The sequence below is a fragment of the Pseudophryne corroboree genome, chromosome 2, assembly GCF_028390025.1.
Source record: "Pseudophryne corroboree isolate aPseCor3 chromosome 2, aPseCor3.hap2, whole genome shotgun sequence".
Lineage (NCBI taxonomy): Eukaryota > Metazoa > Chordata > Amphibia > Anura > Myobatrachidae > Pseudophryne > Pseudophryne corroboree.
In genome coordinates this window covers 959,324,027-959,349,308 of record NC_086445.1, presented here as the reverse complement: position 1 = coordinate 959,349,308, position 25,282 = coordinate 959,324,027, and the positions used below count along the sequence as shown (strand labels likewise).

Below are 25,282 nucleotides of genomic sequence, written 5' to 3'. Positions count from 1 at the left end.
CTTCCAATATAATATTCCTTTATTTTGGCTATATGTTGCTCTCTTCAGTCAGTGTAGCGAATCAGCTGTGTTTGCTCGGAGACTTCCTGAAGGAACAGATATCTCGTGGGAACAGCGGTAAATGAGATAGAAGCACAAAACAGTCAGGGAGAGCAGGGGGAAGACATGAATATATACAAAAAGACAAATAAGCTATTTTTGGAACTCATCAGGGGTGTATTTATCAAAGGGAGAGATTTGGAGCGAGATGAGCACCCATTCAAGTGAGACTAATACTTTGCGCTCCTGTTATGAACATTGAACAAATGAGATCACAACAAAGGTAGAGAAAGGGGCAAAAATATTAAATGAATGAACACACTTGTGTGCTAATTCAGAATACAGCTGTTACCTGCTGTTAATAGCAGGCAGCTACTGTATATCGGGGGTCATTCTGACCCGATCGCTCGCTACAGTTTGTCGCAGCGCAGCAATTGGGTCGGAACTGCGCATGCCAGCCGTCATTGCCTATCGATCGCCTCTGAGGCAGAGGCGGTCGCTGGGTGGGAGGGGGCTGGACGGCAGCATTAAGCCGCCATTTAGGGGGCGCGGTCCGGCCAACGCAGGCGTGGCCGGACCATTGAGGGGGGCAGGCCGCAGCGGCTGCGTGACGTCACACACTGCCGCTGCGGGCCGGGGAGCGACGAGTAGCTCCCGGCCAGCACGCTAAAGCTGCGCTGGTCGGGAGTTACTCTTGAAGTGCAAAGGCATCGCCGCTGTGCGATGCCTTTGCACTTCTGCAGGGGGGCCGGCACTGACATGCGGGGCGGATTAGCCCTGTGCTAGGCGTCCCCCCGCATGTCTGAGTTCATGATCGTAGCTGTGCTAAATTTAGAACAGCTACGATGAACTCGGAATGACCCCCATCATTCCTTTCCCACTGGTGCAAGTAGGTGGGTACATTCGGGTACGGAGTACCCTTAAGAATTTGGCAGTAGGTACTCAGTACCACCCGCCACACACATTGCTCCCGTGACCGCCATAACTACAATTATAATGCGCCACAAAGCAACAAGACCATGGTGCTTGGCAGCATGATGGCTTCTCCCACTTTGTCAGGGTTACTGGGAGCACGTCAGTGACGTTGTGACGTCACATCACGCTTCCTCTTCTGGCAGCTGTGGCTGGCATGAAGACAGGAGCCTGATTGCACTTTCCCGCGGCATCCCTTGCTGGGAGCAGCAGTGCAGCTGTTTCCATTCACCCGGCTCAAGTGACGCTTTGGCACTGAGCGGCTTTTGTTCTTCACACGCTGGGCTGCTGGGCATGTCTCTGACTTCACTGTGTGGGGTAATTAATTTCTAATATAATGTGGGCACTACTATATATTTCTATTATTATGGGGGTATTACTATATATTTCTATTATTATGAGGTTATTACTATATATTTCTGTTGTAATGTGGACACTACTATATATTTCTATAATTATGAGGGCAATACTATATAGTTCTATTATACCAGGGGCACTACTACAGTATATTTTCCTGTTATAATGGAGGCATTACTATATATTTCTATTATACTGGAGGCATTACTATATGGGGGTCATTTTGACCCGTTCGCTTGCTGCTTTTTGTCGCTGCCGAGCGAACGGGTCCCTACTGTGCATGCGCCAGCACCATAGTGAGCCAGCGCATTCCAGATGGCCGAAGGCCGTAGCAGGGCTGCGATCGCCTCTGCCTGACAGGCAGAGGCGATCGCTGGGCGGGAGGGGGCAGAATGGCGGCGTTCGGCCGCCGTTTCGTGGGAGCGGTTCGGCCAACGCAGGCATGGCCGGACCGAACGCGCGGGGGGGGGGGGTGGTCCGCAGCGGCTGAGCGATGTCACACGCAGCTGCTGCGGGCCGGGGAGCGATGAGTAGCTCTCGGCTAGCACGCTAAAGCTGCGCTGGCCGGGAGCTACTCTTGAAGTGCAAAGGCATCGCCGCTGTGCGATGCCTTTGCACTTCTGTGGGGGGGCCGGCACTGACATGCGGGGCGGACTAGCCCTGTGCTGGGCATCCCGCCGCATGTCAGTGTGAATGATCATAGCTGTGCTAAATTTAGCACAGCTACGATCAACTCGGAATGACCCCCTATATTTCTATTATACTGGGGGTATCACTATATATTTCTATTATACTGGAGGCATTATTATATATTATTAGCCTTGTCTCCAGAGTGCAAAGAAAAGGGGCTGTGTTGTGTGGCCAAGTCGCTAGTATAATGTAACCACTCCCACTAGTGGTTTTGGCACACATTTTTGACCACGCTCATTTTTGGCACTCAGTACCACTAAGAAAATATTTCTACTTGCACCACTGTCTTTTCCTCAAAGGAACTTGCAATCTAATTTTTTTAACAAAGGCAGAAAAATGCACCATTCAGGGCAGTTTAGTCAGGAACTACTTATCCTGGCAACATGTCTGCGGGCTAAAGCACCTAGTGGACATCGGGAGACTATACAAACTTGACACGGCTTAAAGGCCGATCAGATTTTAGACCAAAGTTCCCTGGTGGTCCTGTGGACCTGGCACTGCAAAAGGGACAAGGCCCCAAAGGAGCAACAAGGGGCAGACAGCTTCTGCACGTCCATGTAATAGTAGTTGCTCTTCAAACTTATACCCCTTTTCCACTAGCTCAAAAAACCTGGGTTTTTGCACAGGACCGCGCATTTACCCGGGTTTTTTGGTAGTGGAAAAGGTTCCCTCTGAAAAACCTGGGTCAAGTGATCCGGGAATCCTACCTGGGTAGCTACCTGGGTTGGACCTGGGAATGACCCGGGTAAGGGTGTAATGTAAACGGTTTACCCGGGTCATCCAACCCGGGACCCGTTTACAGCATGTTAAGATCCCATATCTCTCTGACCGCAGTGTCCTGCGGGCGGGCGGGAGGTTGGGGGGGACAGTGCATGCTGTCGACGCTGCTGACTGTCCTGCTATGCAGACAGCAGCGCTGGCCGGGACAGTGTGTGCCGGAGGCTGGGGGCTGCCCAGCAGCTTCCAGAGTGCTGTGACAGTGGGCAGCATCGCATTGGGGGTGTGGCCTAACGGGACCGAGTCCATGCCCCGAGGGTCCCGATCTGCCGGTTTTCCCTGCGCTTGGAGGTGAAGTCATCTCCAAGCGCCGGTCAGAAGACACTGCACCCGGGTGCAGTGCAAACGGCGCCGACCCAGGATATTCCCGGGTCGGCACCATTGTGGAAAAGGGGTCCATCTCAGGTCTGATCTGGCTTGGAATCGTGTTCCAAATCCCGGGTCAGGCCCGAGACTTCTAGTGGAAAAGGGGTATTAGTGTCTACTCCTTAGAAGAACACTACTCAGAATACTCTCCCTCTGGAATTCTTCTCCCTGCATCTTGACTCTGGTAACCATCTCTCTCCATGCGCAGATTTAGAGGTGAGGGCGCCCCTAGGCACAACAGTAATGGCTGCCCCCCACCCCGCCTATTTTTATTATATTCATTGATTGGCTGTCATCAAATGTGGGTTTATAACCAATTTAATAGAATAATTTAAAAAAGCCAATAACTATGAAATTTTTAATTATGTGTACATATTTACTAAGTGGGACAGCTTACAGGGGAGGTATGTTCTACCCGTTTACACTCTATTCAAGATGACATATTGTACAATAAAATTGATATATTTTGCAGTTACTGGTACTTTTGGGCTGACGTTATCCATACAAGCATCCAAGTGCCGCCCCCCAAAAAGTGCTGCCCCTAGGCACGTGCATTAGGTGCCTAATGGGGAATTTGTCACTGCCTCTCACTCCCACTTCTCCTATGCAGCTACTCATTTGTAGAATTTCCTAATACATCTAATCAAGCTCTGCCACGGTCTTCAGATCATTCAGTGTTTTCTGAAAACTCATTTCTATTTTCAAGGACACAATGGAGCTGTAATTCTGCTCCGGCATCCCTCTGTGTGTGCGCATGAACGGGGAAGAGGCCACACATCATGGGTGTTGTTACAAGTATGGGGCTGGGGCTTGTTGACTGAGTGAGTGCCAGGAGTCCAACCTACTTGGCCAGGCTTTTGGGGCAGACCAGTCTGTTGGGCCATTAGACCTTCTGGCATTTGCCAGAAGAGCCAGATGTCCAGTCCAACCTTCTTCTTTATTAGAGCTTGACATACTCCCACCTATGCTACCCACACCAATGCCTCCTCACACCTGCCCCACTCCCACCTGTACTACCTGCACAAACGTACCCTCATATCTATCCTACTCCCACCTGTATTACCATAGTTGCCCCCTCACAACTGTCCCAATCTCCACTCAGAGCCAACCATTCACCTCTTGTGTCAGCTGATCACTCTTCCTATTGGAACGTGTGCTCTCCTATGGACAGGGCCTTCCATAACCTTTGTTTTCATATCTGCATTTATTTTTTTTATTTTATTTTTTAAGGTTGTCCTGCCTTCCCCACTGTCCAGTGCTATATACAGTATACTCCACCTCACATTGTATATATGCATAAATTATAGCACAAAGTACAGTATAAGAATCATAGTCTTCTCAACGGCATTGTATACCAATCTATATTATTTAAATGAAAGGAATGATTATCAACACCATTTTTCATTTATTATATTTTAAACTTTTATTAGTATTTTTACAAATGGATAGCACTGGAGCAGAATGCTGTGAAGAGTACTGGAGCAGGTTTTCTGGATGGCTCTGGAACAGATTGCTATGAAGAAATATTGTGCAGGTTTTCTGGATAGAACTTGAGCAGAATGCTTTGTTATACAGCTGTCTTGTCACAGTCTGTGTAAAGTCACTTTTTTCCCAGTTTTATCTCCTTGCTCCGTACACTTCTCTGCTCAGTTACTTCATTCCTCTGGCCGTCAGCAGATCATAACAGATGTGTGAATGGATCACTGGATCATAACAGATGTGTGAATGGAATCCTGGATCATAACAGATGTGTGAATGGATTACTGGATCATAACAGATGTGTGAATGGATTACTTGTCCAGTTTCCCAGGATCATAACAGATGTGTGAATGGATTACTTGTCCAGTATCCGGTCCTAGATGTTATTTGGACGGACATTGGGTTCTCAGTAGAATTCTGAGGCCTGGACAAGTTGATTTAGGTGTTAAGTGAGGGACACAGCCATTCTCGGTGGAGCCTGATTCCTCAGTCTATGTTGGATTCCATTCACATCAGATGGCTTCATCAAGTTTCCCCCGTTTGTTGTTGCCATTGTCATCAGGGCACTTTCTTTTTCTAGATTCTGGAATAGGTGAAGTTTTTCCAGTGTCTACACTGCTGCTATCAACTGCCGGAATGAGTTTCCTCTGGTTGTTATGGCGGCTTCTTTTGGGAAATGGAGTAAATTCCCCATCATCCAGGCACTGTATGAGATGTTGTCTTAGCTTTCGCTGTTTGAATCTGCGCCTGGGAAAGTCGCCGGTGCAGAGGAACTCCACAACATTCGCGACAGAATATAGCCCGCAGTTCCCTGAGTCTGGCCTCTGTTGCTCCACGTTCAAGATGTTAAGATTTTTCAGCAGGTCTTTAGGGACAACATCCTGATATAGATCCTGTAGTTGCCTGCTGCCAGAGGGGGTAAGCCGCCATCTGTCGCTGTCTGCAATTTGCACCTGCCCATCTCGAAAGCAGGACACAAAGAAGTGTTTGTCATCCGTATCCGGGTGTATCTGCAGTGACGGGCCAGAGACGGGGGTGAAGGAGCCAGTCGCTCCTAATTTCACAGGCTGCAAGCCTTCCACATGAAATTGATTGCGCAGTATGTGCTGTGCGGCATCAATAATGGGGATGCTTACACCCTGGTAGTTCAGTATCATGAGTCTATCTTTCTGTGTCAGCCCCAAATGGGGCAGCCACATGTTCTGTAAATATATAAGAAAACATTTAAAATATATTAAAATAAATAAGAGTTCAGTATGTCTGTACTTACTATACCAATGTCACTTAAATGCACTGAAAAGACAAATGCACAGAATTTATCATTGCTTAGGACACCAGGGGGGATTCAATAGGGCGCAAGGTTTAGCCCGCAAAAATATCTAAACCTAATTGATGATAATGAGTACCATAATTATAAACTAGTAGATGTGCCTGATTTCAACCAGGCTAAGGTTTGCTAGACGGAACATTTTACCCCTTTTCTACATCCTCACGCTATTAATATAATGATAAATAAATGATGAAAGTGAAAATAATTGCCCACCTCCACACCTGAGTGACATCACAAACGCTGTGGAATTACAAAAGCTGTCTGTGATGTCATCGGCCTCACCCTGCCTGCTTTCCACCACTGAATGTAATAAGTCATACGCTTTTTATAACGTTAATTTACATGGGGGCGCAATGTGAGAAAAGGGGATTAAAAAAAGAAAGTAAAGGGAGAAAAATATGGGACAGATCCAAAGTGTGGCTTACAGGGAAACATGCGAATTTTTAGGGAATTGGAGATGGCTTGAGAGCAGCCTACCCGCGGGATGGGGACCATTATATAAATTGGCCACATCACTGATCCACCCGTATATGGCCGTAATCCACCCTGCAACACCCACATTTCATAGAGACCATGTCATCATGCAAGGCCTACCTAGAACCCTCATGGTTTGTTTATTTTTACTTGATGCCATGCTCAGGCAACAGCATCATAGAAATAAGTCACTCATAAAAATGGTCCTTACGCTATTGATATAATGATAAATAAATTATGAAAGTGAAAATAATTGCCCACCCCACCAAAAAACAAAATAGCTCTAAGCACCAGCGGTCACAGCATGGTCTGCTTACAGCTAATGCAGGGAAACTAGTAGTGTTGTGAGGTCCCCCAAAAAGCGGCCAAGCTATGCCAGGCTTAGATTGTCCCCCTATAACAGTACTATGTTATTAAACTATATTTTCAGATAATATTCAGATTAAAATAAGCTTACCATAGACCTTCGCTTCATATAACGGCGTTAGTGCAATGATAAAACACGTCTGTATAGTTAGCCAACTACCTCAACGCTCACTCTCATGCAATAACTGATTGTCCTGAGCCAAGCAGGGCCTTTAATCTCACACCTGAGTGACATCACAAACGCTGTGGAATTACAAAAACTGTCTGTGACATCATCAGCCTCACCCTGCCTGCTTTCCACCACTGAATATAATGATTAATATGCGTTATTATAACGTTAATTTACATGGGGACGCAATGAGAGAAAAGGGGATTAAACTATTAACTTAATGGGAGAAAAATATAGGCCCTCATTCCGAGTTGATCGGTCGCAAGGCGAATTTAGCAGAGTTACACACGCTAAGCCGCCGCCTACTGGGAGTGTATCTTAGCATCTTAAAATTGCGACCGATGTATTCGCAATATTGCGATCACAAACTACTTAGCAGTTTTAGAGTAGCTTCAGACTTACTCTGCCTGTGCGATCAGTTCAGTGCTTTTCGTTCCTGGTTTGACGTCACAAACACACCCAGCGTTCGCCCAACCACTCCCCCGTTTCTCCGGCGGCCACTCCTGCGTTTTTTCCGGAAACGGTAGCGTTTTCAGCCACACGCCCATAAAATGCCGTGTTTCCGCCCAGTAACACCCATTTCCTGTCAATCACATTACGATCGCCGGAGCGATGAAAAAGCCGTGAGTAAAAATACTTTCTTCATAGCAAAGATACTTGGCGCAGTCGCAGTGCGAATATTGCGCATGCGCACTAAGCGGAATTTCACTGCGATGCGATGAAAAATACCGAGCGAACGACTCGGAATGAGGGCCTTAGGACAGATCCAAAGTGTGGCTTACAGCGAAACATGGGAATTTTTAGGGAATTGGAGATGGCTTGAGAGCAGCTTACACGTGGGATGGGGATCATTATATAAATTGGCACATCCCTGATCCACCCGTATATGGCCGTAACCCACCCTGCAACACCCACATTTCATAGAGACCATGTTATCATGCAAGGCCTACCTAGAACCCTCATGGTTTGTTTATTTTTACTTGTTGACAATTAAAATATTTAATGCAAGAGGCAATTTCTGGGTATTTTAAGAAAGCTAATTACTATATTACTCAACTATAGGACTACCATGGTAAGAGATTCCTAGATTCACCAAGTAGCTCATTGGGGCAGATGTATTAACCCGGGGAAGGCATAAGGAAGTGATAAACCAGTGATATGTGCAAGGTGATAAACAAACCAGCCAATCAGCTCCAATATGTAAATTAACAATTAGGAGCTGATTGGCTGGTGCATTTATCACCTTGCACATATCACTGGTTTATCACTTCCTTATGCCTTCTCCAGGTTAATACATCTGCCCCAGTATTTGGAGGAACATCTGCTCCAATCCAACCTGACCTTTAGAAATACATATGTCTGCCACCTGTTTACTAACAGGTAATAATTGTTGATAACTGCCCTTTTGATTGTGTCCTGACGTGGTACATAGTATTTATTTATTTATTATTTTATGAACAATTTCTTATATAGCGCGGCATATTCTGTTGCGCTTTACAATTTGAACAACAGTAATAGAACAAAACTGGGTAAAAACAGACAGACATAGGGGGTCATTCCGACCCGTTCGCACGGTTTATCAGACATAGGGGTATATTCAATAAGAGTCGGGTCCATTCCGACATGCAGTTGTCGGAATGGACCCGACAACCCCTATTCAAAAGAGTGGCCAAATTCGACTGTCGGATTTGTCCGCTCCCGCATGTCCTGTCCTGCTGCTGCTTTCAGCAGCGGGGGGAGCTTTCAGCGGCGCCAAGGAAAGGGAGCTGTCAGCGGCGCCGGCTGCCAGGAGGAGGTGATGTCTGTGTCGCCGGGTTCCGGGAGCAGGTGATATCTGTGGCGCCGGGGAGGGGGGGGGGAGCAGCGGATGAGACGGAGCGGACGGGGGAGGAGAGAAGGAGACGGGGGAGCAGCGGCCGCAGCAGCGGAGGCTCACAGCAGTGTCCACCCGGCTCCAGCAAGCGGGACGTCGCTTGCTGGAGCCGGGTGGACGCTGCCGCTGGGTCCCTGCTCTCCCCGCTGCTCGCCCATCTCCTGCTCTCTGCTCACTCATCTCAATCCGACTTTTTTTAAAGTCGTATTGATATTGTTGGAAACGGGGCTAAAACCTGTCGTGTTTGGCCCCGCTTCCGACAATGCACGCTGATCAGCGGCTGAACCCGCCGATCAACGTGCATTCCGAAAGCATTCCGACAAGTCGGGTTTCCCGACTTGTCGGAATAAATGGGGCAGTAATGAATAGGTCGGAACCCCTTCCGACCTAAAACTGTCAGAAACTGCCGTCTTTCCGACAAGATGGCAGCTTCCGACAGTTATTGAATATACCCCGTAGACATAGTAGTTTTAAAGTTCTTTTAGAGCAAGTGGTTTGGGAAGTGAGATCTTGGCGGCTCCTAGTGGGCAGTGACGTAACTACTGCCCCCGCAGTCCTCGCGGTGGCTTGGGGGCGAGGGGCTGCGGGGGCGCCACTGACTTAGAACAGATTGACATGCGGACGAGCGTCCGCATGTCAATCTGCAGGTCTCCTTTCCTCTGCCGCTGTAAGGAGGGACACAGAGCGCGCCCCCCTGTGTCCCTCCCTGGCTCTCCGGCTGTCTAATACAGGAAGTGCCGTTCGTGAGCTCTGATTGGCTCACGAACCGGCACTTCCTTTATTAGACAGCCAGGAGGGACAAAAGGTGGCGCGCGCTGTGCGCTCCGTGTCCCTCCAACACAAAGGAGGGGGAGGGGAGCAGGCACTGTGGGGGACTATCTGGCACTGGGGGCATATAACTGGCACTGTGGGGGACTATCTGGCACTGGGGGCATATACCTGGCACTGTGGGGGAATATCTGGCACTGGGGGCATATACCTGGCACTGTGGGGGAATATCTGGCACTGGGGGCATATACCTGGCACTGTGGGGGAATATCTGGCACTGGGGGCATATACCTGGCACTGTGGGGGACTATCTGGCACTGGGGGCATATACCTGGCACTGTGGGGGAATATCTGGCACTGGGGGCATATACCTGGCACTGTGGGGGAATATCTGGCACTGGGGGCATATACCTGGCACTGTGGGGGACTATCTGGCACTGGGGGCATATACCTGGCACTGTGGGGGAATATCTGGCACTGGGGGCATATACCTGGCACTGTGGGGGACTATCTGGCACTGGGGGCATATGCCTTGCACTGTGGGGGACTATCTGGCACTGGGGGCATATACCTGGCACTGTGGGGGAATATCTGGCACTGGGGGGAGCAGGCACTGAGGGGGCATATGTGGCACTGTGGAGGAATATCTGGCACTGGGGGCATATACCTGGCACTGTGGGGGAATATCTGGCACTGGGGGCATATGTGGCACTGGGAGCACAGCCCTAGCAAACAAGCACTACCACCTAGCAACGAGCATGATACCCAGTGCATGAAACCCCTGGCAACGAGCATGACACCCAGTGCATGAAACCCCTGGCAACGAGCATGACACCCAGTGCATGAAACCCCTGGCAACGAGCATGACACCCTGAGCATGAAAACCCCTGGCACCGTGCATGGAACAAAGAGCATGAAACCCCTGGCAACGAGCAGGTAATTTAAAAGTAATTAGAAGCCTTACTGTAGAACTTAATGTGTAATGGGCATTACGGTGTGTGGCATAATGTATCACGGACATTGCGGTGTGTGTCATAATGTGTCAGGCATTACGGTGTGTTGTATACTATATCACGGGCATTGTGGTATAATGTCTCGGGGTCATTGCGGTGTGGCATAATGTATAACGGGCATTGCGGTATGTGTCATACTGTGTCACAGATACGGTGTGTAGCATAATGTATAACGGGCATTGCGATTCCTGTCATAATGTGTCACAGGCATTACGGTGTGTGGCATAATGTGTCGGGGGCATTACAGTGTGTGCATATTGTGTCATGTGCATTGTTGTGTGTGGCATAATGGCTAAGGCCATTGCAGTATGTGGAATAATGTATACTGGGCATTACTATAAGGAGGAAAAATGACAAATAATGTAAGGGGCATGAATCAGGATTATTTCTCTTTCCTGTGGTGGCTAACGTCTGGGCGTGCAGGTTGCAAAACTGGGGTATAAGGTAGTCTTTTCCTGCAATGCCACGCCGCTTTACACGAAGCCACGCCCATTCCAATGAAGCCACACCCCTTTTTGGCAGCGCGCGCCTTCGACGCGCGCATATTTCTCACTTTACTAGTGCCAAGTATGGGGGGGGGCACAGAGTGGCGTACAGTCATGGCATCTGAAGCAACATGTCATCGCATGTCTGATATTTTATGATCCTATGGGATTTATAAAAGCATAGACCCTACTTTCTTTAATGTATTGTGCATACAAGTTCTAATCTAGTGTAGCCTTAAGGGGGGTACTCACGGGAGAGATGTGTGCTGAGCGATCTTAACACAGACCGCTCAGCACACATCTCTCACCCCGCTCAGCACAGCGCGATGTGCTGAGCGAGGGGGAAAGCCGACGGGGGGCCGCTCACTTCACACAACGGTGAGGTGAGCGACCCGCTAGATTGAGCCTGCATGCAGGCTCAATCTAGCATCGGCGATAGCGATGCGCGGGGCCGCGCATCGCTATCGCTGGAGGGCATACACACGGCAGATCCGTGCTTAAAATCTAAGCAATCTAGCAAGATTGCTTAGATTTTAAGCACGGATCTCTCCGTGTGTACCCCCCTTTAGCAATCTCGCCCCGGCTTCTATCTAGTGATAGGAGTGTGTTTTGTTCTCATATTCCCCCCCCCCCCCCCCTTGCTAAAATACCTTGCAATGTCTTGACTCAAACGTTTGTACAGTAAGCAGTTACAAGCTGTGCTGGGAAATCACTTCTCAATTAGGAAAGGCAAACTCAGCAGATGCAGGTGTATTGTCCAGCGGAAGGAACACCTCTTAGGTCATTATTCACCTTCTATCTGGAGTATGCATGATTCTTATAGCTCAGGAGGCTGGAATTTCTCATAAATGGTCTATTAGTGATTATAAAGCACAATAATGTACATACAGTACTGTACTTACACAATGCAAAAATCACATTCACATTCAGCAAACAAAACCTACACAGTTGCTTCAAGTATTGTAAGTTCTACATTAATAGAGAGTGCTTCTGTTGCTAATAATAATGAATTTACAGTATTACCAGCCCAATTTCAAATCAGCATCTGCAATAAATTTGTACCAACCCAAATCTAACTCTCTCTGCACATGTTACATCTGCCCCACCTGCAGTGCAGCATAATTTTACCCATTAGTGTTACTTTTTGGTTTGCTAACAAACCTGCATAAGGCCCTATGTGTATGTATAGATGTGTATATATATATATATATATAGATAGATAGACAGACAGACACACAAACACACACACACACACACACACACACACATTTGTGTCTATATCTATGTATACCACCGCTCTATTCCATCTTGGACAGGTCACTCTTCCACCTTCCCCCTAACTGACCCTATTTGGACCCCTTTTTTCCCATCATAATCTATTTATTCCTTGTAACATTTTACTGTACTTCCACTTTTGCCCAGTTCAGCACTGCTGTATCTGGGACGGAATGTTGCAGTAGAAGCAGTTTCAGAGCTTTCTGTGAACATATGCTGATATTTTCCTTCCCTAAGGATACTGAGATTGAGAAAGTAATGAGTTATTTATCATTTTTGGAGGGTTATTTTTCACGGTTGTTTTTTTTTTTAAGCAAACAGTATTTATCAATATATTATTAATATTATACCATAGCTTGGTTCTCACATACATAGTTGGGTAATGTGGCCACTTATTGAACAGATTGCAGTAACCACGTAAATGAATGTTCCACGTTCCACGCAATGTTCTTAAATGTCAAGAAAGTTCTACATGTCTCCTCAAAGCTGGCTACGTCTGGTTATTATCAAATGTCATCGTGACTGGATAAAGCGGCCATCTTTGTGATATTAGATCATCTCTAAAAAGGGGATCTGGTCTGAAGATCGACACTGTCTAGGTCGACAATTTTTAGGTCGACAGTTTTTGTGTCTCGTGTACGCAGTATGCAGCTTCCTGTGATATAGCACTTTGGGGAAAATGTCCCGTAGCACAGATACAGCTATCTGTCTGACAAGACTGGCTGTCTACCAGCTGAATGACGTTAATGAACTTGTTATTCGCTTTTGTCTGAAAACCAAAAAAAAGAGAAAGAAATTACTATTTTGGTCTAAATTATCTTCCTTGAGCATTATGCTGTAAGCCTTCTTCCGACCAGTCCACCCACGTCACATGACTGCTGGAGAATGTCTGGCCAGCTGCATAATGGAGAATATCTTTTATGATTGATTGACAGGCAGAGGCGATCGCTGGGCGGGAGGGGGCAGAATGGCGGCGTTCGGCCACCGTTTCGTGGGAGCGGTTCGGCCAACGCAGGCATGGCCGGACCGAACGCTGGGGGGGCGGTCCGCAGCGGCTGAGTGATGTCACACGCAGCCGCTGCGGGCCGGGGAGCGATGAGTAGCTCTCGGCTAGCACGCTAAAGCTGCGCTGGCCGGGAGCTACTCTTGAAGTGCAAAGGCATCGCCGCTGTGCGATGCCTTTGCACTTCTGTGGGGGGGGCCGGCACTGACATGCGGGGCGGACTAGTCCTGTGCTGGGCATCCCGCCGCATGTCAGTGTGAATGATCATAGCTGTGCTAAATTTAGCACAGCTACGATCAACTCGGAATGACCCCCTATATTTCTCTATCGTCCTAAGTGGATGCTGGGGTTCCTGAAAGGACCATGGGGAATAGCGGCTCCGCAGGAGACAGGGCACAAAAGTAAAGCTTTTACAGGTCAGGTGGTGTGTACTGGCTCCTCCCCCTATGACCCTCCTCCAGACTCCAGTTAGATTTTTGTGCCCGGCCGAGAAGGGTGCAATTCTAGGTGGCTCTCATAAAGAGCTGCTTAGAGAGTTTAGCTTAGGTTTTTTATTTTACAGTGATTCCTGCTGGCAACAGGATCACTGCAACGAGGGACAGAGGGGAGAAGAAGTGAACTCACCTGCGTGCAGGATGGATTGGCTTCTTGGCTACTGGACATGAAGCTCCAGAGGGACGATCACAGGTACAGCCTGGATGGTCACCGGAGCCACGCCGCCGGCCCCCTCACAGATGCTGAAGCAAGAAGAGGTCCAGAATCGGCGGCTGAAGACTCCTGCAGTCTTCTTAAGGTAGCGCACAGCACTGCAGCTGTGCGCCATTTTCCTCTCAGCACACTTCACACGGCAGTCACTGAGGGTGCAGGGCGCTGGGGGGGGGGCGCCCTGGGAGGCAAATGAATACCTATAAAGGCTAAAAATACCTCACATATAGCCCCAGAGGCTATATGGAGATATTTACCCCTGCCTAAATGTACTAAATAGCGGGAGACGAGCCCGCCGAAAAAGGGGCGGGGCCTATCTCCTCAGCACACGGCGCCATTTTCTGTCACAGCTCCGCTGGTCAGGAAGGCTCCCAGGTCTCTCCCCTGCACTGCACTACAGAAACAGGGTATAACAGAGAGGGGGGGCAAAATAAATGGCAATATATTAATATAAAAGCAGCTATAAGGGAGCACTTAATCATAAGGCTATCCCTGTCATATATAGCGTTTTTTGGTGTGTGCTGGCAGACTCTCCCTCTGTCTCCCCAAAGGGCTAGTGGGTCCTGTCTTCGTATAGAGCATTCCCTGTGTGTCTGCTGTGTGTCGGTACGTGTGTGTCGACATGTATGAGGACGTTATTGGTGTGGAGGCGGAGCAATTGCCAAATATGAGGATGTCACCTCCTAGGGGGTCGACACCAGAATGGATGCCTTTATTTGTGGAATTACGGGATAGCGTCAACTCGCTTAAGCAGTCGTTTGCCGACATGAGGCGGCCGGACACTCAATTAGTGCCTGTCCAGGCGCCTCAAACACCGTCAGGGGCTGTAAAACGCCCCTTGCCTCAGTCGGTCGACACAGACCCAGACACAGGCACTGATTCCGGTGGTGAAGGTGACGAATCAACCGTATTTTCCAGTAGGGCCACACGTTATATGATTTTGGCAATAAAGGAGATGTTACATTTAGCTGATACTACAGGTACCACTAAACAGGGTATTATGTGGGGTGTGAAAAAACTACCAGTAGTTTTTACCGAATCAGAAGAATTAAATGACGTGTGTGATGAAGCGTGGGGTGCCCCGATAAAAAACTGCTAATTTCAAAGAAGTTATTGGCTTTATACCCTTTCCCGCCAGAGGTTAGGGAGCGCTGGGAAACACCTCCTAGGGTGGACAAAGCGCTAACACGCTTATCAAAACAAGTGGCGTTACCCTCTCCTGAGACGGCCGCACTTAAAGATCCATCAGATAGGAGGATGGAAAATATCCAAAAAGGTATATACACACATGCAGGTGTTATACTACGACCAGCTATTGCGACTGCCTGGATGTGCAGTGCTGGGGTAGTTTGGTCAGAGTCCCTGATCGAAAATATTGATACCCTGGACAGGGACAATATTTTACTGTCGTTAGAACAAATAAAGGATGCATTTCTTTATATGCGTGATGCACAGAGAGATATCTGCACACTGGCATCACGGGTAAGTGCTATGTCCATTTCGGCCAGAAGAGCTTTATGGACACGACAGTGGACAGGCGATGCGTAGAGGAGTTATTTGGGGTCGGTCTATCGGATTTGGTGGCCACGGCTACGGCCGGGAAATCCACCTTTCTACCTCAAGTCACTCCCCAACAGAAAAAGGCACCGACCTTTCAACCGCAGCCCTTTCGTTCCTTTAAAAATAAGAGAGCAAAGGGCTATTCATATCTGCCACGAGGCAGAGGACGAGGGAAGAGACAGCAACAGGCAGCTCCTTCCCAGGAACAGAAGCCCTCCCCGGCTTCTACAAAAGCCTCAGCATGACGCTGGGGCTTCGCAAGCGGACTCGGGGGCGGTAGGCGGTCGTCTCAAGAATTACAGCGCGCAGTGGGCTCACTCGCAGGTAAATCCCTGGATCCTGCAGATAATATCTCAGGGGTACAGGTTGAAATTAGAGACAGAGCCACCTCGCCGTTTCCTGAAGTCTGCTTTACCAACGTCCCCCTCAGAAAGGGAGACGGTTTTGGAAGCCATTCACAAGCTGTATTCTCAGCAGGTGATAGTCAAGGTACCTCTTCTACAACAAGGGAAGGGGTATTATTCCACTCTTTTTGTGGTACCGAAGCCGGATGGCTCGGTAAGGCCTATTCTAAATCTGAAGTCCTTGAACCTGTACATAAAGAAGTTCAAGTTCAAGATGGAGTCACTCAGAGCAGTGATAGCGAACCTGGAAGAAGGGGACTTTATGGTATCCTTGGACATCAAGGATGCGTATCTCCACGTTCCAATTACCCCTCACACCAGGGGTACCTCAGGTTCGTTGTACAAAACTGTCACTATCAGTTTCAGACGCTGCCGTTTGGTTTGTCCACGGCACCTCGGGTCTTTACAAAGGTAATGGCCGAGATAATATTTCTTCTTCGAAGAAAAGGCGTATTAATTATCCCATACTTGGACGATCTCCTAATAAGGGCAAGGTCCAGAGAACAGCTAGAGATGGGTTTAGCACTATCTCAAGAGGTGCTAAAGCAGCACGGATGGATTCTGAATATTCCAAAATCCCAATTAATGCCGACAACTCGTCTGCTGTTCCTGGGGATGATTCTGGACACAGTTCAGAAAAAGGTTTTTCTTCCCGAAGAAAAAGCCAAGGAGTTATCTGACCTGGTCAGGAACCTCCTAAAACCAGGAAAGGTGTCTGTACATCAATGCACAAGAGTCCTGGGAAAAAATGGTAGCTTCTTACGAAGCAATCCCTTTCGGCAGATTCCATGCAAAGGGATCTGTTGGACAAATGGTCAGGGTCGCATCTTCAGATGCACCTGCGGATAACCCTGTCGCCGAGGACAAGGGTATCCCTTCTGTGGTGGTTGCAGGAGGCTCATCTATTGGAGGGCCGCAGATTCGGCATGCAGGATTGGATCCTGGTGACCACGGATGCCAGCCTGAGAGGCTGGGGAGCAGTCACACAGGGAAGAAATTTCCAGGGAGTGTGGTCGAGCCTGAAAAAGTCTCTTCACATAAGCATTCTGGAACTAAGAGCAATCTACAATGCTCTAAGCCAGGCGGAACCTCTGCTTCAAGGAAGACCGGTGTTGATCCAGTCGGACAACATCACGGCAGTCGCCCATGTAAACAGACAGGGCGGCACAAGAAGCAGGAGGGCAATGGCAGAAGCTGCCAGGATCCTTCGCTGGGCGGAGAATCACGTGATAGCACTGTCAGCAGTATTCATCCCGGGCGTGGACAACTGGGAAGCAGACTTCCTCAGCAGACACGACCTTCACCCGGGAGAGTGGGGACTTCATCCAGAAGTTTTCCACATGCTATTAAACCGTTGGGTAAAACCAATGGTGGACATGATGGCGTCTCGCCTCAACAAAACACTGGACAGGTATTGCGCCAGGTCAAGAGATCCGCAGGCAATAGCTGTGGACGCGCTGGTAACACCTTGGGTGTACCAGTCGGTATATGTGTTTCCTCCTCTGACTCTCATACCAAAGGTATTGAGGATTATACGGCAAAGAGGAGTAAGACTAGTGGCTCCGGATTGGCCAAGAAGGACTTGGTACCCGGAACTTCAAGAGATGGTCACGGACGATCCGTGGCCTCTACTTCTGAGAAGGGACCTGCTTCAGCAGGGTCCTTGTCTTTTTCAAGACTTACCGCGGCTGCGTTTGACGGCATGGCGTTTGAATGCCAGATCCTAAAAGGAAAAGGCATTCCAGAAGAAGTCATTCCTACCTTGATAAAGGCAAGGAAGGAAGTCACCGCGAAGCATTATCGCCGTATTTGGCGAAAATATGTTGCGTGGTGCGAGCAGCGGAGTGCTCCGATGGAGGAATTTCAACTGGGTCGTTTTCCTACATTTCCTGCAATCAGGATTGTCTATGGGTCTCAAATTGGGATCTATTAAGGTTCAAATTTCGGCCCTATCAATATTCTTCCAAAAAGAATTGGCCTCAGTCCCTGAGGTCCAGATTTTTATCAAAGGAGTACTGCATATACAGCCTCCTGTGGTGCCTAAGGTGGCACCGTGGGATCTAAATGTAGTTTTAGATTTCCTCAAATCCAATTGGTTTGAACCACTAAAGAATGTGGATTTGAAATATCTCACATGGAAAGTGACTATGTTACTGGCCCTGGCTTCGGCCGGGAGAGTATCTGAACTGGCGGCTTTGTTTTATAAAAGCCCTTATTTAATTTTCCATTCGACATAGGGCAGAGCTGCGGACGCGTCCGCATTTTCTCCCTAAGGTGGTATCAGCGTTTCACCTGAACCAGCCTATTGTAGTGCCTGCGGCTACAGACGACTTGAAGGACTCCAAGTTGTTGGACGTTGTCAGAGCCTTAAAAATATACATTTAAAGGACGGCTGGAGTCAGAAAATCTGACTCGCTGTTTATACTGTATGCACCCAACAAGTTGGGTGCACCTGCTTCTAAGCAGTCGATTGCTCGTTGGATTTGTAACAAAATTCAACTTGTACATTCTGTGGCAGGCCTGCCACAGCCTAAATCTGTTAAGGCCCATTCCGCAAGGAAGGTGGGCTCATCTTGGGCGGCTGCCCGAGGGGTCTCGGCATTACAACTCTGCCGAGCAGCTACGTGGTCAGGGGAGAACACGTTTGTAAATTTTTACAAATTTGATACCCTGGCAAAGGAGGACCTGGAGTTCTCTCATTCGGTGCTGCAGAGTCATCCGCACTCTCCCGCCCGTTTGGGAGCTTTGGTATAATCCCCATGGTCCTTTCAGGAACCCCAGCATCCACTTAGGACGATAGAGAAAATAAGAATTTACTTACCGATAATTCTATTTCTCGGAGTCCGTAGTGGATGCTGGGCGCCCATCCCAAGTGCGGATTATCTGCAATACTTGTACATAGTTATTGTTAACTAATTCGGGTTATTGTTTAGGAAGCCATCTTTCAGAGGCTCCTCTGTTATCATACTGTTAACTGGGTTTAGATCACAAGTTGTACGGTGTGATTGGTGTGGCTGGTATGAGTCTTACCCGGGATTCAAAATCCTCCCTTATTGTGTACGCTCGTCCGGGCACAGTACCTAACTGGAGTCTGGAGGAGGGTCATAGGGGGAGGAGCCAGTACACACCACCTGACCTGTAAAAGCTTTACTTTTGTGCCCTGTCTCCTGCGGAGCCGCTATTCCCCATGGTCCTTTCAGGAACCCCAGCATCCACTACGGACTCCGAGAAATAGAATTATCGGTAAGTAAATTCTTATTTTCTATTATACTGGGGGTATCACTATATATTTCTATTATACTGGAGGCATTATTATATATTATTAGCCTTGTCTCCAGAGTGCAAAGAAAAGGGGCTGTGTTGTGTGGCCAAGTCGCTAGTATAATGTAACCACTCCCACTAGTGGTTTTGGCACACATTTTTGACCACGCTCATTTTTGGCACTCAGTACCACTAAGAAAATATTTCTACTTGCACCACTGTCTTTTCCTCAAAGGAACTTGCAATCTAATTTTTTTAACAAAGGCAGAAAAATGCACCATTCAGGGCAGTTTAGTCAGGAACTACTTATCCTGGCAACATTTCTGCGGGCTAAAGCACCTAGTGGACAACGGGAGACTATACAAACTTGACACGGCTTAAAGGCCGATCAGATTTTAGACCAAAGTTTCCTGGTGGTCCTGTGGACCTGGCACTGCAAAAGGGACAAGGCCCCAAAGGAGCTACAAGGGGCAGACAGCTTCTGCACGTCCATGTAATAGTAGTTGCTCTTCAAACTTATACCCCTTTTCCACTAGCTCAAAAAACCTGGGTTTTTGCACAGGACCGCGCATTTACCCGGGTTTTTTGGTAGTGGAAAAGGTTCCCTCTGAAAAACCTGGATCAAGTGATCCGGGAATCCTACCTGGGTAGCTACCTGGGTTGGACCTGGGAATGACCCGGGTAAGGGTGTAATGTAAACGGTTTACCCGGGTCATCCAACCCGGGACCCGTTTACAGCATGTTAAGATCCCATATCTCTCTGACCGCAGTGTCCTGCGGGCGGGCGGGAGGTTGGGGGGGACAGTGCATGCTGTCGGCGCTGCTGACTGTCCTGCTATGCAGACAGCAGCGCTGGCCGGGACAGTGTGTGCCGGATGCTGGGGGCAGCCCAGCAGCTTCCAGAGTGCTGTGACAGTGGGCAGCATCGCATTGGGGGTGTGGCCTAACGGGCCCGAGTCCATGCCCCGAGGGTCCCGATCTGCCGGTTTTCCCTGCGCTTGGAGGTGACGTCATCTCCAAGCGCCGGTCAGAAGACACTGCACCCGGGTGCAGTGCAAACGGCGCCGACCCAGGATATTCCCGGGTCGGCACCATTGTGGAAAAGGGGTCCATCTCAGGTCTGATCTGGCTTGGAATCGTGTTCCAAATCCCGGGTCAGGCCCGAGACTTCTAGTGGAAAAGGGGTATTAGTGTCTACTCCTTAGAAGAACACTACTCAGAATACTCGCCCTCTGGAATTCTTCTCCCTGCATCTTGACTCTGGTAACCATCTCTCTCCATGCGCAGATTTAGAGGTGAGGGCGCCCCTAGGCACAACAGTAATGGCTGCCCCCCACCCCGCCTATTTTTATTATATTCATTGATTGGCTGTCATCAAATGTGGGTTTATAACCAATTTAATAGAATAATTTAAAAAAGCCAATAACTATGAAATTTTTAATTATGTGTACATATTTACTAAGTGGGACAGCTTACAGGGGAGGTATGTTCTACCCGTTTACACTCTATTCAAGATGACATATTGTACAATAAAGTTGATATATTTTGCAGTTACTGGTACTTTTGGGCTGACGTTATCCATACAAGCATCCAAGTGCCGCCCCCCAAAAAGTGCTGCCCCTAGACACGTGCATTAGGTGCCTAATGGGAAATTTGTCACTGCCTCTCACTCCCACTTCTCCTATGCAGCTACACATTTGCAGAATTTCCTAATACATCTAATCAGGCTATGCCACGGTCTTCAGATCATTCAGTGTTTTCTGAAAACTCATTTCTATTTTCAAGGACACAATGGAGCTGTAATTCTGCTCCGGCATCCCTCTGTGTGTGCGCATGAACGGGGAAGAGGCCACACATCATGGGTGTTGTTACAAGTATGGGGCTGGGGCTTGCTGACTGAGTGAGTGCCAGGAGTCCAACCTACTTGGCCAGGCTTTTGGGGCAGACCAGTCTGTTGGGCCATCAGACCTTCTGGCATTTGCCAGAAGATCCAGATGTCCAGTCCAACCCTCTTCTTTAGTAGAGCTTGACCTACTCCAACCTATGCTACCCACACTAATGCCTCCTCACACCTGCCCCACTCCCACCTGTACTACCTGCACAAACGTACCCTCATATCTATCCTACTCCCACCTGTATTACCATAGTTGCCCCCTCACAACTGTCCCAATCTCCACTCAGAGCCAACCATTCACCTCTTGTGTCAGCTGATCACTCTTCCTATTGGAACGTGTGCTCTCCTATGGACAGGGCCTTCCATAACCTTTGTTTTCATATCTGCATTTATTTTTTCTATTTATTTTTTTAAGGGTGTCCTGCCTTCCCCACTGTCCAGTGCTATATACAGTATACTCCACCTCACATTGTATATATGCATAAATTATAGCACAAAGTACAGTATAAGAATCATAGTCTTCTCAACGGCATTGTATACCAATCTATATTATTTAAATGAAAGGAATGATTATCAACACCATTTTTCATTTATTATATTTTAAACTTTTATTAGTATTTTTACAAATGGATAGCACTGGAGCAGAATGCTGTGAAGAGTACTGGAGCAGGTTTTCTGGATGGCTCTGGAACAGAATGCTATGAAGAAATCTTGTGCAGGTTTTCTGGATAGAACTTGAGCAGAATGCTTTGTTATACCGCTGTCTTGTCACAGTCTGTGTAAAGTCACTTTTTTCCCAGTTTTATCTCCTTGCTCCGTACACTTCTCTGCTCAGTTACTCCATTCCTCCGGCCGTCAGCAGATCATAACAGATGTGTGAATGGATTACTGGATCATAACAGATGTGTGAATGGATTACTTGTCCAGTTTCCCAGGATCATAACAGATGTGTGAATGGATTACTTGTCCAGTATCCGGTCCTAGATGTTATTTGGACGGACATTGGGTTCTCAGTAGAATTCTGAGGCCTGGACAAATTGATTTAGGTGTTAAGTGAGGGACACAGCCATTGTCGGTGGAGCCTGATTCCTCAGTCTATGTTGGATTCCATTCACATCAGATGGCTTCATCAAGTTTCCCCCGTTTGTTGTTGCCATTCTCATCAGGGCACTTTCTTTTTCTAGATTCTGGAATAGGTGAAGTTTTTCCAGTGTCTAGACTGCTGCTATCAACTGCCGGAATGAGTTTCCTCTGGTTGTTATGGCGGCTTCTTTTGGGAAATGGGGTAAATTCCCCATCATCCAGGCACTGTATGAGATGTTGTCTTAGCTTTCGCTGTTTGAATCTGCGCCTGGGAAAGTCGCCGGTGCAGAGGAACTCCACAGCATTCGCAACAGAATATAGCCCGCAGTTCCCTGAGTCTGGCCTCTGTTGCTCCACGTTCAAGATGTTAAGATTTTTCAGCAGGTCTTTAGGGACAACATCCTGATATAGATCCTGTAGTTGCCTGCTGCCAGAGGGGGTAAGCCGCCATCTGTCGCTGTCTGCAATTTGCACCTGCCCATCTCGAAAGCAGGACACAAAGAAGTGTTTGTCATCCATATCCGGGTGTATCTGCAGTGATGGGCCAGAGACGGGGGTGAAGGAGCCAGCCGCTCCTAATTTCGCAGGCTGCAAGCCTTCCACATGAAATTGATTGCGCAGTATGTGCTGTGCGGCATCAATAATGGGGATGCTTACACCCTGGTAGTTCAGTATTATGAGTCTATCTTTCTGTGTCAGCCCCAAATGGGGCAGCCACATGTTCTGTAAATATATAAGAAAAAATGTAAAATATATTAAAACAAATAAGAGTTCAGTATGTTTGTACTTACTATACCAATGTCACTTAAATGCACTGAAAAGACAAATGCACAGAATTTATCATTGCTTAGGACACCAGGGGGGGATTCAATAGGGCGCAAGGTTTAGCCCGCAAAAAAATCAAAACCTAATTGATGATAATGAGTACCATAATTACAAACTAGTAGATGTGCCTGATTTCAACCAGGCTAAGGTTTGCTGGATGGAACATTTTACCCCTTTTCTACATCCTCACGCTATTAATATAATGATAAATAAATGGTGAAAGTGAAAATAATTGCCCACCCCCACACCTGAGTGACATCACAAACGCTGTGGAATTACAAAAGATGCCTGTGATGTCATCAGCCTCACCCTGCCTGCTTTCCACCACTGAATGTAATAAGTCAAATGCTTTTTATAACGTTAATTTACATGGGGGGCAATGTGAGAAAAGGGGATTAAAAAAAGAAAGTAAAGGGAGAAAAATATGGGACAGATCCAAAGTGTGGCTTACAGCGAAACATGGGAATTTTTAGGGAATTGGAGATGGCTTGAGAGCAGTTTACCCGTGGGATTGGGATCATTATATAAATTGGCCACATCACTGATCCACCCGTATATGGCCGTAATCCACTCTGCAACACCCACATTTCATAGAGACCATGTTATCATGCAAGGCCTACCTAGAACCCTCATGGTTTGTTTATTTTTACTTGATGCCATGCTCAGGCAATGGCATCATAGAAATAAGTCACTCATAAAAATGGTCCTTACGCTATTGATATAATGATAAATAAGTTATGAAAGTGAAAATAATTGCCCACCCCACCAACAAAACAAAATAGCTCTAAGCACCAGCGGTCACAGCATGGTCTGCTTACAGCTAATGCAGGGAAACTAGTAGTGTTGTGAGTTCCCCCAAAAAGCGGCAACAGCGTCAAGCTATGCCAGGCTTAGATTGTCCCCCTATAACAGTACTATGTTATTAAACTATATTTTCAGATAATATTCATATTAAAATAAGCTTACCATAGACCTTCGCATCATATAACGGCGTTAGTGCAATGATAAAACACGTCTGTATAGTTAGCCAACTACCTCAACGCTCACTCTCATGCAATAACTGATTGTCCTGAGCCAAGCAGAGCCTTTAATCTCACACCTGAGTGACATCACAAACGCTGTGGAATTACAAAAACTGTCTGTGACATCATCAGCCTCACCCTGCCTGCTTTCCACCACTGAATATAATGATTCATATGCGTTATTATTACGTTAATTTACATGGGGACGCAATGAGAGAAAAGGGGATTAAACTATTAACTTAATGGGAGAAAAATATAGGACAGATCCAAAGTGTGGCTTACAGCGAAACATGGGAATTTTTAGGGAATTGGAGATGGCTTGAGAGCAGTTTACCCGTGGGATTGGGATCATTATATAAATTGGCCACATTACTGATCCACCCGTATATGGCCGTAATCCACTCTGCAACACCCACATTTCATAGAGACCATGTTATCATGCAAGGCCTACCTAGAACCCTCATGGTTTGTTTATTTTTACTTGATGCCATGCTCAGGCAATGGCATCATAGAAATAAGTCACTCATAAAAATGGTCCTTACGCTATTGATATAATGATAAATAAGTTATGAAAGTGAAAATAATTGCCCACCCCACCAACAAAACAAAATAGCTCTAAGCACCAGCGGTCACAGCATGGTCTGCTTACAGCTAATGCAGGGAAACTAGTAGTGTTGTGAGGTCCCCCAAAAAGCGGCAACAGCGTCAAGCTATGCCAGGCTTAGATTGTCCCCCTATAACAGTACTATGTTATTAAACTATATTTTCAGATAATATTCATATTAAAATAAGCTTACCATAGACCTTCGCATCATATAACGGCGTTAGTGCAATGATAAAACACGTCTGTATAGTTAGCCAACTAATTCAACGCTCACTCTCATGCAATAACTGATTGTCCTGAGCCAAGCAGGGCCTTTAATCTCACACCTGAGTGACATCACAAACGCTGTGGAATTACAAAAACTGTCTGTGACATCATCAGCCTCACCCTGCCTGCTTTCCATCACTGAATATAATGATTCATATGCGTTATTATAACGTTAATTTACATGGGGACGCAATGACAGAAAAGGGGATTAAACTATTAAC

At 47.4% G+C, this 25,282-nt stretch overlaps 3 protein-coding genes across 16 annotated transcripts in view; 1 reads left to right on the top strand and 2 right to left on the bottom strand.

Annotated features, from left to right (window-relative positions):
- ROBO2 (roundabout guidance receptor 2) overlaps window positions 1-25,282 on the top strand; it is a 1,589,073-nt gene that overhangs the window by 1,079,537 nt on the left and 484,254 nt on the right. The gene's annotated exons all lie outside the window — the stretch shown is intronic.
- LOC134987208 (uncharacterized) lies at window positions 4,650-7,079 on the bottom strand. The gene is made up of 2 exons (XM_063950470.1): window positions 6,942-7,079; window positions 4,650-5,882 (listed from the first exon to the last, which is right to left on the bottom strand). Exons 1-2 carry the CDS (start codon window positions 6,957-6,959, stop codon window positions 5,193-5,195), a joined length of 708 nt encoding a protein of 235 aa, XP_063806540.1. The 5' UTR covers window positions 6,960-7,079; the 3' UTR covers window positions 4,650-5,192.
- Window positions 21,843-25,080, bottom strand: LOC134987192 (uncharacterized). The gene is made up of 2 exons (XM_063950469.1): window positions 24,135-25,080; window positions 21,843-23,066 (listed from the first exon to the last, which is right to left on the bottom strand). The coding sequence occupies exons 1-2, from the start codon at window positions 24,150-24,152 to the stop codon at window positions 22,377-22,379; spliced, it is 708 nt and encodes a 235-aa protein (XP_063806539.1). The 5' UTR covers window positions 24,153-25,080; the 3' UTR covers window positions 21,843-22,376.